This window comes from Salvelinus fontinalis, chromosome 20, assembly GCF_029448725.1.
Source record: "Salvelinus fontinalis isolate EN_2023a chromosome 20, ASM2944872v1, whole genome shotgun sequence".
Taxonomy (NCBI): Eukaryota; Metazoa; Chordata; class Actinopteri; order Salmoniformes; family Salmonidae; genus Salvelinus; species Salvelinus fontinalis.
The window spans coordinates 12,652,059-12,665,220 of record NC_074684.1 but is presented as its reverse complement, the minus strand read 5'-3'; the positions used below and the strand labels follow the sequence as shown (position 1 = coordinate 12,665,220).

The following is a 13,162-nucleotide window of genomic DNA, read 5'->3' as shown; positions in this document are numbered from 1 at the left end:
TGGATTGCACCTGGCTAGGCTGCAGGATACTGTATTCTGGAAAAGTGAAAATGATTCAACCTTAGCTTGGCAAATATATTACACATTTTTCCTCAATCTTGCTCATCGTTCTATTTTGTGCCAAAAACATAAATGCCATTTGAATCGTCTTTAGCTAGTACAGTACTTTCGTTCGGTCACGTTTCCAGTATGCGAGCGCAAGGCGGCTAATTAGAACGAGAAGGCAGGGGTGGGGGGAAGTGTACTCTGCCAATCAGACGTAGTTACTAGGCGGGCCTGAAATTTCATTCGACCAATCAAGGTTCTCCCACCTGACGACCGTCAATCAGCTGAGCCTCTTTCGGGTAGGTTCTACAATGTTGTAGCCAAAGTTTTGAACGGTAGTTCTTCAGTTAGCTAACAGCTAGTTCGATGCCTGCAATAGAGGAGTTTGTCCAGGAATGGCTATACTTTTGGCAAGCATATTTCGACTTTCAAAGTCAGAGGATTTTATAATACGGCCTGTTAGCATAGCTAACAGTATATTTATTGCTAGCTAGATGTATTTTAGATCTTAGCAGCCTGTCTCAGTTTTCCTACTTTGCTGTGGCGAGAAATTGAACTAGATAGTTAGTACAACACAACATGATATGGGCCAACGTGATATTGTATCCTACGAGACGTCGGTGAGAAGAAAAAGCAGAATTCGAACTGCCTCAACAATGTGTCGTTTGGATGTGGAGTGTGCCGTGAAAGGACCTGAACAACATGGAAATGCCATCCCTTCGTCAAGGTAATATACTTTATCCAATCAATATAATTGACTTGGTTTAGTACACCGTTTGTTGATGTTCGTAATAAAAATAAACTCAGTTTAACTCTGCCACAAACTTCATTACTAACCTAGCTAACGTTAGCATTGCTAGCTAGCCACTTGTCTTTAGCCAAGTTATCCTGCTACTGTGTACTTCCTCTCATTTTCCTCCACAATAAGACACAACTTTAAATATATGATTTCGACATGCCAATGCCAAGTAAATATCGTATATATACCTGAAACATTTGTCGAATAACTAAACTACCTAAATTCACTAACAGTAGCTAGCTAACTAACCACATTTTTGTCGACCATAGGTAACTGACGTTAGCGCGAGCTGTATCAGTAACCAAAGCGAACATTATTGTTTGAATCGATAACTGGCAGCAGAATTGCTAGCCCCTGTTACTATAAGTTCAGCGACTTCCTAGTTATGTTAATCGGTTCTTAATGTATTTGCCTTTATGTAACGGGGACAAGGCGATTGTTTCGTTTTCACAACTAACGTTAGTTCACGGAGTTCGTGTGCGCTGCTGTGTAATGTGGGATCAACTTGGCTGGCTAGTTAACTGGGGTAGCGCCCGCAATCAACGTTGGCCGACACATCTGAGATGTGGAGTTATCTAGCTAGCACGAGCCACTTCAACATAATGGTTTTGCACTTCTGCCTGCTGGTGCATCATGTAGTTATGTCTGACACTTGCAGATAATCGTAGCCAATATGTTTTATTAACCATCCAGTTTGATTTGGCGGAATGTTATTTAGGTTTCTGCCCTACACTATGTTGTGTCTGACTTGAAGCAAGAGGTGTGACAGTAGCCGGACAGAATAGATCTTATTTAGCGAAGATGCAGCATTATGCAGAAAAGCCTCTACAGTTGTTCACACATGACTTGTGCACGCATGTATGTCAGTAATATGAGGTCTCATGCTGTACTAATGAAGTGGCCTTTCTGAAATGAGGCTATACAATTAATGGATTTTGTTTTTGCTCTATTTCGACACTCAGAATCTGTGAGCATCTTCATGTGCCATGAGTGTCCTTAATGATGTGTAAAACCAAGCAATTATCAACGACTTTTGACAATACTATTTGTTACATCTTCTCCAGGTTAATTACTAGGAGGAGAGTAATGCCTCAAATGTGTGTGATTTCCTCGACACTTCAGAATGTAGGTAGGATGTTGCAGTGTTAGTTCCCCCTCGACTGGATCTACATGCTCAACCCCAATGAAATCAGTAGGTGAGGACTTCTCCGTGCCTTGTAGAGTGACTAATCTGTTACCTAATGAACGTGACTCATTTTGTCAGGGTGGTTCCGCCACCCAGTGACAAATCTGTCCATATAAAGACTTCCGCCGGAGCGGTCTGTCCGCTTAACTCTTCATTACTCTGATCCTACTCTGCTTATCAATGATTGTCTCCGCCTCCTCTTCCCTTCCACTCCCAGGCCATTATCCCCACTGCACTTCCTCGTTTATATTCTTTCTCCTCCCACTTTTGCCCACAGCCTACCCCTCCTCGCTCTCTCCTGGCCATATATCTGTTGCCTCCAGGGCTGAGAGAGAGGGGGAGTGAGTGTGTAGAATCGTGACTTCACTCATGTGCCACCGACGCAGGGAAGTCCATAGAGTGGGCAGAAAAGAGGCAAGAGACGCTGTTCTCCGTTTACAATTGACTGACTGGTCCGTTGTTGCGTCAAGTTACAACCATTCCACATTTTCTGACGTACATTCCATATTTTAACTCAATCTTATGTCCTCCAATTTATTATCTTATTGAAAACTTGAGTTGGCTCACATGGCTGGGTTTTCCTACTCCACATTTTTTTATTGTGTGAAAGTACCATAAAGCTTGGGACAGTCGTGCCCATGGCACATGATTCCCATGCCTGGGTAGCATACCGGCCTCTACAGCCCCTACTCGTCTACCCCGCATTTCACAAATTTACCTAAATGAAAAACAAAGTATTTAAGGAGAGTTGAACTGTCAGTAGTGTATCAACTCCCTGGCAAAAACGTATCAAATCTTTAGTCACTGTTACTAGCCGACTACCACCCGTTACTCAACCTTAGACTGCTTCCCTATCTATGTACATAGTCATTGAACACTGGTCACTTTTTTATAATGTTTACATACTGTGTTTTACTCACTTCATATATGTATATACTGTATTGTAGTCATGGCTCATCTAACTACTGCTATACACACTTTTTCTATTCATATACTGTCCATAATGTCTATACACACCATTTATATACATTTATATTCTGGACTCTGACATTGCTTGTTCTAATATTTCTGTTAATTTGTTTCTTTTTGGAATTTACGTGTTAGGTATTACTGGAGCTAGGAACTTAAGCGTTTCTCTTTACCCGCGATAACTAAAAAATACAGTCTACGAGACCAATAAAATTGGATTTGATTTAGTCGATAGTTTACATGTCCACACTGAATCTTTTGAATCTTTTCTTCAACAGCCAGGGTCTACAACAGGGTTTCCAATTCTCATCCTGGGGACCCCAGGGGGTGCTTGTTTTGGTTTTTGCACTGGTACTTCACAGCTGACTCAACTAACTAATCATCAAGCTTTGAAAACTTGAATCAGCTGTGTGCTGCTAGGGCAACAACCAAAACATGCACCCCTTGGGATCCCCAGGACAGAGTTTGGGGGAAACGCTGGTCTACAATGTCCTAGTTTCTGCCGAGTCCCCAACAACCGGAACATCCGGTTTTCAGGGGAAATGGAAAGAGCCTGTGATGCGACTTCCTCTTTCGGATGTTAAACATGGCGAAACTCCCATCTTAACTCCTCCTCCACATTTACTGGATTGGTTGAACCGTGCAGAAGAGAACCTCCCCAGACGTTTTTATTTTCTTGTCAATACCAGTATGTAGGGGATCTACACTGAACAAAAGTATAAACGCAACATGTAAAGTGTTGGTCCTATGTTTCATGAGCTGAAATAAAATATCCCTGAAGTTTTTCATGTGTACAAAAAGCTTATTTCTCTAAAATTGTGCACAAATTTGTTTTCTTCTCTGTTAGTGAGCATTTCTGCTTTGCCAAGCGTGCAATTGACAGGCTGACTGCAGGAATGTCTATCGGAATTGTTGCCAGAGAATCAAATAAATTTCTCTATCATAAGCCACCTCCAATGTTTTAGATAATTTGGCAGTATGTCCAACCGGTTTCACAACCACAGACAACGTGTGGTCGAGCGGTTTGCTGATATCAACATTGTGAAGAGTGCCCCGTGGTGGGGTTATGGTATGGGCATGCATAAGCTACGGATGATTAACAATTTGTGTTTTATCAATGTCAATTTGAGTGCACAGATACCGTGACAAGACCTTGAGGCCCATTGTCGTGCCATTAATCCGCCGCTATCCCCTCATATTTCAGTGTGATAATGCACGGGCCCGTCGCAAGGATTTGTACACAATTCCTGGAAGCTGAAAATGTCAGTTCTTCCATGACTTGCATACTTACAGACATGTCACCCATTGAGCATGTTTGGGGTGCTCTGGATCGACGTGTTCCAGTTCCCGCCAATATCCAGCAACTTCTTACAGCCATTGAAGAGGAGTGGAACAACATTCTACAGGCCACAATCAACTAACTGCCTGATCAACTCTATGCGAAGGAAATGTTGTGCTGCATGAGGCAAACGGTCACGTCAGATACTGACTAGTTTTCTGATCCATGCCCCTTTAAGGTACTGTATCTGTGACCAACAGATCTGTATTCCCAGTCATGTGAAATCCATAGATTAGGACCTAATGAATTTATTTCAATTAACCAATTTCCTTGTATGAACTGTAAAATCATTGAAATTGTTCCATGTTCTGTTATTTTTTTCCAGTGTAGTTTCAGGTTTTCATGCCTGCTACGTTAGTTTAACAATGTCCAGAACAGTCAGCACAGGAGCAAAAAATAATAATCTGAAAGAAGCATTTGGCCAAAGTCTGCAATGGAATAAAATGAAGGACTCAGAGTAGGGGTGTCAAACTCATTCCATGGTTTTTAGTTTTTCCTTTCAATTAGGACTTAGACAACCAGGTGAGGGGAGTTCCTTACTGATTCATCAATAAAGTACAAGGGAGGCGTAAACCTGCAGACAGTCGTCCCTCCGTGCAATGAGTGTACGCATGGTTTAGAGGATATCCTTTGTCCCGTTATATTTTCACAACGCTGAACTGTGAAGGGTTTACTTGAAATTCCCTGATGCTGCACTGCCAATATCTCTGCTTCAACAGTCCTCTCTGAATCTAGGCCTATGCATCATTTGTGCACAATCCGGTCTAGTCTCGGTCTCTAGCTCTGGCCTCTCATCCGGTACTGTTGCCATGGTAAGTAGGCTGTGGTGAAACTGGCTTTATACAGAGGCCCTATATAAAGAATAGCTCACTGCCTCAACTGCTTACATATGAGAGGCACAGCTAGCTATTGCTCTGCTCATAGTCTAAGCTACAGTTTTTAATCTGCAAATGAAAATCTACATTACAAACATGTTGTGCTAGGGAATTTTAATGGAATAAGTTTGCTTTTCAAATTTGATTTCATGTGTTGGAACAAGTTAGCGATCCAGTTAACATTGCATTTATCACCCAGGAGCTTGGGTGTAATCCATACTGGGATGCTGCCTTTCTCACTCTGGTTTTCACTGCCCAATTAATTAAATCCTGTGATTTTTGCAGAGAAATCATTGATAGGATTTGATGGACTCATTCCATTTATATACTTTTTTTGCTGCCAGACACAGGCTGCAGACTTCAGTTTCACCAGCCAATGTTTACAGTGTAGCCTGTTTTTCAGATACCTCGAAAGCACAGAGCTATAATCCATTCTTCAGCCTATGACTGTTTTGTGAACACCTAGCATATAGGGCAGGTTTGTAAGGAGCACTGCTCTTTGTGGTGGCGTATGCAGTTATGTAACCACTGGCCTCAGACGTAATTGGACCACTGCCTCCACACACAAACGTTGAAGCAACACTGCACAGTACAGCACCCTGAAGGTGGAAAATTATACGTTTAGATTAGAAGACGGCAGTACATAAAATGTATTTGAATACCAGCTATTCATTTGTTACTCATCTTTTATGTTCACTATAACTTTACTTTATTAAAAAGAGCATACTTATGTTGTGCAATGGCATTCCTTGCCACACTATCCTCAGTCATTCATTCCCATTGCTGCTGCCTCTGCTGTAGAGGAGACCAGTGTGCACTGGGACCTGCGGAGGCTGCATGCAACCAGACATCCAAGTGATGGATCAGTTGTGAATGCAGAACCGCCTACAGCACGGAGTAGGCTGCTACAGCCCGGCTTCCTGTCGACGCCCCCTCAGCGCAAACACCACACACTGATTGGAAGAGAGGCGGTGCTCCAGGAACAGGGCGAGCTCATCATATTGGCTGCATGCTGTGATCAAGGAATCACTGCAGAGGTAGCTCCTGTATTAGCTCATGTAATTATTATACAGTATACACAGACAGTAGGAGATACAGCAAATCAAAAGGTTGATCCAATGTTTTACTTCTGCCACTTACCCAACCTATGAATGTGTGTGGTGATTCTGCTCATTGTGCAAATATAGCGTGAAAGGAGATGTGATCTGGACCGTTCAGTCAGCCAGTGCTCTGTCCTCAGACATGTTCTTGGGCTGACACTCAGGCAGGATAGATGGATATGGATCGCCATGGTGACTAGCAAGTCTAGTACCGTACTCCAAACACTGCCTCATTCCCCCTGAGACGAGCGGGCCATGTGACCTACGTGCAGCGCTAAGTAGCGCCACAGCTCTCCCGTTCATGCTGCAGCAACCACTGACAGCCAACAGGGTTTTCCCCTGTGGGATGGACAGGGTTTTAGCAAATATACAGTGCATTCGTAAAGTATTCAGACCCCCTTTTCCACATTTGGTTCTGTTACAGCCTTATTCTAAAATATATTAAATTATCTACACACAATGATGACAGTTAGGAAAGCTAAGGCTAGCTTTTTCAAGCAGAAATTTGCATCCTGTAGCACAAATTTAAAAAAAGTTCTGGGACACAAGTCCATGGAGAATAATACATGTGTGCCAAGCTTGTAGCATTATACCCAAGAAGAATCGAGGCTGTAATCGCTGCCAAAGGTTCAACAAAGTACTGAGTAAAGGGTCTGAATACTTATGTAAATGTGATATTTTATTTTTATACATTTGTAAACATTTCTAAAAACCTGTTTTTACTTTGTCAATATGGGGTATTGTGTGTAGCTTGAGGGGGGGAAGCACTATTTAATCAATTTTAGAATAAGGCAGTACGTAACAAAGGGGATGTCAAGGGGTCTGATTACTTTCAGATATAGAATCGGCATATGCTAACGTGAGTAGATCAAATTGAAAACAATGGTCGCAGTCTCCAGTTCTTTTTGTTGTATGAAAAATAATATATTCAAACACTACAAAACACACTCAAACATCAACGACATCACATCTGTTCAGACCCACATGCGCGCAATCCCATCTCTAGCGTCTGCATCACTCTCTGCCACATGGAAACAAAATGGTGCAATTTGAGGCCATCACCCGCACACTTTGAACATTTTAGATAAAGCATTTGACCTTTCCGTTATCAAAAGTTCAGGATTGGTTTGATTTTCCAGTTTTAAGTATGTTTTTTCCAAATTTGATTTAAGAGAAGTATTGTCAAACCCATCGGGTATCTCACTGGACCCTCATGCTATTTCTTGAAATATGCAGACAGACGGATTAAAAGTTCTTTGACATTGTAATAGTTCTGACAGACAACTTTATAACTCCGCCCTTAACTTTTGGACTTTATAGCATTCCCAGGCGGCATGGATTATTGAGTCATTGTTAGTTTTACATTTGACATGCTGTTGTACTGTAGAATTTGATTTCTTTTTAAATTTTAGTTCATACTGGATTAAGTGTACATTTTCATTAACTGTAATTTCGTTAGTTATTGTTTTACCTCAGTGGACTAGACTGTAACCAAAGATGGTGGATAAATAAAGATGTCCCACTCAAGCCAAAGACCATTGGGAAAAAATTTGTCACAATTCCAGTCTGCTTAAGAGGTGGCTCTCCCGTAGGCATCATTGCATTATCAGCTGGGTCTGTTCTGCTTAGTTTAATTGTTCCTGAAGCAGGAAAAGGGGAGCGCTTCCTCACCTCTGGTCTAACATCCTTTATTCCTTTTCCCTCTACAGGTACATGGTGGGCCGTGGGGTGAAACGTAAGCTTAGTGACTGTGAGGATCAGATGCTGGACCTGCCCTACCCCCAGCAGAGGCAGTTGGTGCTGGACCTGTGCCTGGATAAACTCCAGAGTTGCCAGCGCCGAGCTGAACCCAGCCTGCACCGCTCGGTGTTGCTGGCTAACACTCTGCGCCAGATTCAACGGGAGATGAGGCAGGAGGGAGGCCCGCATCCTGAGTCCTCCCCTCCATCCCCCGCCACACCGCGCCACTCCCCGGATCTGCCGCCCGTGCCCTCGGACCGTCCCTCCACCCCAGTGGCCGCGCTCTCATCCTCACTGCTGTGTGACGACGCACAGTCAACCTGCACAGAGCTCCCCAAGGGACCGGGGTCGGAGGACGGCGGCAAGTCGCCGGATCTGATGTTTGGATCCTTTGAAATAACCAACTCCACCAGCTACTTGACGGACCTGCAGCTGGATGACATTTTTGAGGACATTGATACATCTATGTACGACCCGTCAGACTTCTCTGTTCTGGCCTGCCCGCCTCCCAGAGGGAGCAGCGGAGCCTCCTTGGGGAATGACTATAACCTCAAGGCATTCTCCACCTGCACCACCTCCAGCAGCACTCTGCAGATGTGTCTCAACGACCTCGACCACATCATGGAGATCCTGGTGCGCTCTTGACTGATTGGCGCCACGTCGTAGTCACAACTGCCCAGCATTTTATGAGCTGGGGGTGGGAAGAATGACTTGATTTTTTTATTGTCTCTATTTTCATACAGAGAACTTGTTATATTTATACAAAAAGACTGGATACCTGCCTGATACACTTCTACTGTATGATAATGCACATTTTTGGTGGCCCGCTGAGGCCATCTTTCCTATAGCAAGATGAAATTAATATGCAGGGACTTAAAGCAAGAAACACAAGTATTACCATTGAGACATATTTATACTGGATTGTTATTCACCAGTGCATTCTTCGCGGGGGGAGGAATGACAACCTGTGGAACAAGGTGATGAAAAGAACATTGGGGGTGGATTCCATTAAGTATTTCTGGAGCATTACAATAATTTATCAAGAATTGATATGAGATAGGAATTATTCAATACTCACTACCTCTCTCTAAAACTAAGAGCTCTGTCTCACTATTCAAAGAGATTCATGAACTCGCCGCTTCACTAATTTTGTATTTCGATTGGTCTTGTTCCTTTAACATAGAAAACTGGTGATTGTCAATAATGCAGATTTTTAACACCAGAAAGAATGCCTTCCTGCCGATATGAATCACAAAACATAGCCGATAATTCCATGTTACACTGATGCCTTGTCCATCCATTTTGGTCATTTTAATCAGATGGTAGCGGACAACAAAATAATCAGCACTAGATTTTGATGAATATTTGTTTTGAGAATCTTGAGGATATTGCATTGATTACTTGGAATGATCTGTGTGTTTTTGTTAGACTCTAGAATAGAAAATGCATGCATTTCAGCATTTAGTGGTTTGTCTCATTGAAGAACTGTACAATTTGAGTGCTATGTATTCTTTTTCTCCACTAACGGTTGTAAGAAAGAAAAATGCAGATGCCGTCGTATCCCTCTAAAGAACATAGTGCCTATAACGGAGGATGAGGACTGGTGATGGTGGAACTGCCCACTGTGGACCCGCACATGGACACTAGCCTATGAGAAGGTGACAGCCTGTGAGTTATTTCTCTAAGTAATTTATTTTTGATGTGATACTCAGTCCTGAAAAGAAGCCATTCTGCCAGGTGTGGGCACATCTGCTTTTAACCCTTCACACTCCCCTCGCCAAAGACTGACACTGCAAAAAAGAAGACCTTGGATGTCGGTGCCTCGTGCTATGGTCAAGACTACGGTGTCCTAATGTTGAGTGAAACCGTCAGCCATCCGGTAGAATCCTCATCCAACATTTTGTTCTCTTGGAATCGCCTTTTCTCTTACAACAGACTACAGGGTTGGACTCTACTCCCAAGAAAATGCAAGTCATGGATACTGATGTAGGATCTTAATTTGATCTCTCTGTTTCAGGATAACTTTTCTGCAAATTGTAATTGGGTCTTAAAACGGCTTATGAAGTTTAATTTCCACTTTGGAATTTCAGACTTGATTTTCCCTTAAGTATCAACCCCTACAAAAATGTCCATGAATTATAATTCACAATTCTTGTTGACGCAGGATTATTTTGCTGCTGTCGTAAATTACAATCCTACATGTGTAGGTAGTGAAAGGAGTTGCGTAACAAAAGGGATGCCAGCTAGAGCCATTCCAAAAGTTACAGGATGCCATAACTCTTAAGGCGCTGATGGGACATCCCCACTATCTTTTAGCTCCTTCTGTCTAAGGGTCATACCTGTGCTGAGGGACTGTCCTGCATTGTTTGCAGGCGGTTTTCCCCCTGAGACTGGAGGGGGAGGGGCAGTAGCTCATCATGTGGAGACCCTTGCTTGTGGAAAAGGCTACACAGTTTCACAACAGCTGGTATGTGTGTGTCTGTATGCCAAGCTCTGTCCCCCAAAAGGGGCCCTCTTTTTCTGTCAGCCAATAAGAATGCTGAGGGAGGGGCTTTGTCAGCCTGTATGAAAGTGAATAACAAATGTGAGCAGCTAGATGCAGTTCCTTTTCTCACTGTGGTATGTGTCCTCTTCCTTGGCTCTTTTCACTGTTTATAACCAAGGGTTTACACAATTTGACAACTTCTGTTGTCTGTTAGTTCAACACCGTGTATCCACAATTTATCATGAATCATATGACTAAAACGGAATTATCTTGTGTCTGCATTGATCCACATATTCTGAAATAGGCTGATTTTTAGATGAGAGATTGGGACACAGGCTCCCGGACTCTGTGGTGAAGCTCTCAAAGTAAACAAGTCCCTGGTGTTGCTGCTCTGCCGTTGACACACAGACCCCTCCCGTCCTTCCAAAACCCCAGCACGACTGCACACAGACCCCACCCTAAGGACGGACTCGGCCTACCCTGAACATCATAACACATGGTACAATAAAACCAAGGAGGCTTATTTATCACACCATCTGCATTCTTCAGTGGGCCCTCACTGCTGAGAGCTGTGCATCAAATGTTGAGAATTTCTAAGCTTTGTAAGCTTTTTTTCTTGTACATATTTGTATTTATACTTTTTCCTGTGTGATTGTTTATTTTGATGACCGCATTGACATAATATATTGCATTTATTTAAGTAACTGGTCTGGGGGTTTTGTAGCAGAGTTCAGGACCCATTTTATTTTCATCGAAGAGGTAATATTGTGAAAACATGTCTAAATATTTGTTGCAGATCATGAAGAGATTGATATTTTAGATGTAACTGGGCCTACCTTTCGTGTTCACGATGGGATTCTAACAAAGTCTAGATGAAGATTACTATGGATCAGGCAGTTGTAAAACTGGCAGCTTTTCACACTTTTCAGCCTGCAGACACTTAGTGAAGTTTAACCAAAATATGAAATTGGCAGTACAAGTGGTACATGTACGTTTGTATAACCAATCAATATCCCTGGATTGAGCAATGGAATAGGCTAACGTGATGGCCTGTCTAATATTCCGGCCAGTTATGTAACTCACTAGCCCTCTGGTTCTTAGAAGATGTTTTGGAGATTTTTACCAAACGTGAAAGGACTGAAATCCCACTTTCACTCGGCAGACTCCTTAACTAACAGTCTGAATGCTTAAAATTAAGTGTAGAAAGGAGTAAATAAAGATCTGTTATAGCACATCTTTAAGTAGCCTAAGTGTTCCATTTACTTTTTTCATGTCTTCTCTGCAGTTTGCAAGGAGTTGCACTCTGTAGGGTGTTGACAAACCAATGTGAACTAATACTGATGTAGTTCTCTTGATAAAGAACAATGTCACAGATCTATTTGTTAAAGGACTTTTTAATACTGAGAGGTCGACAAACACTTCACTTGGAATGGTCTTACTAGAGTTGGAGCATTACAGAACGAACGAGGTGGAGTCCATCTTTGGGGTTTTTACCACCTGTGTGTGACCCTTCTGGAGTAAAGTTATTTTCAAAAACATTCTACTGAAAACCAGAATGCTTCGGGATTATCACTTTTGTCCCAAGTGCAATATGAGTGTTTGTTGGTGATCTATATTTAGTAGAAATGTCTAACATTTGTTTTTATACTCTATGCAATACTATAGCAATTCAGTAAGTGAATAAAATGCAAAAGAGGAATGTCTTGGATTTCTTAATTTTTGTCCATATCAGTGCAGCGCAATAGTTGGCTCTTATCACTTGTGTTATGATCAGCTTTTTTTTTATCAGGAAAAATACAAAAGATAATGGAACAGGAGTTTCCTGGCATCATTAGGCCAGCCAGAACAGCAGGGGAAAAACAAGACTTGTCAGTGACTGACTGCCTGCCCCCTTGTGGTCAGATCTAAATCAAATATGAAACCAGGAGTAGTGTTTTCCTCATCCGACAAGCACTGAGAAAAGGAGGGAATTCATCATAGGGAGAGAGTATTGTAATGGTTGTAAAGCATCTTGGCAGATATAAAGCCAATATTTGCGAGGATGCCAAAGGTCTAGTTCCTTTTTCATGATGCTGATCCATCTGGGGCTCCAGAGTGGCGCAGCTAAGACACTGCATCTCAGTGCTAGAGGTGTCACTACAGACCCTGGTTCGATTCCAGGCTGTATCGCAACTGGCCGTGATTGGGAGTCCCATAGGGCTGTGCACAATTGGCTCAGCATCGTTAGGGTTTGGCAGTCTTTGTAAATAAGAATTTGTTATTAATTGACTTGCCTAAAAATATGCATCTTATCTCTTTATGTAAGACCCACCACACAACCTTAATCAGTTTTCCCTAAATTAAGTATGAAAGCCTATCCTACATTGCAGATTCTGTTGAATATGCTGATGGACAGGAAAGGCATCAAAATGACTTGAACACATTTCTATGGTGGCTCTCACCCTGTGCAGAGGAAGCCCTCAGAGGTAGTAACCATGGCTGACGGTTAAGGGGAAAAACTGCATCTGGATTAAGACTCCCCTCAGACCGTGTACACCCTGGGGTGCCACTGAGGAAGTTCCCTGTTTGTAGTCAGCATTTGCAAATACAGCATTTTCTTACAGATTCAGATTTCCTTTCAAATT

At 42.5% G+C, this 13,162-nt stretch overlaps 1 protein-coding gene across 1 annotated transcript; it reads left to right on the top strand.

The window, feature by feature from the left end:
* Window positions 1-12,237, top strand: si:dkey-177p2.6 (uncharacterized protein LOC568712 homolog). Its single transcript, XM_055872419.1, has 2 exons — window positions 1-772; window positions 8,023-12,237. The coding sequence occupies exons 1-2, from the start codon at window positions 630-632 to the stop codon at window positions 8,696-8,698; spliced, it is 819 nt and encodes a 272-aa protein (XP_055728394.1). The 5' UTR covers window positions 1-629; the 3' UTR covers window positions 8,699-12,237.
* The last annotated feature ends 925 nt before the right edge of the window (window positions 12,238-13,162 follow it).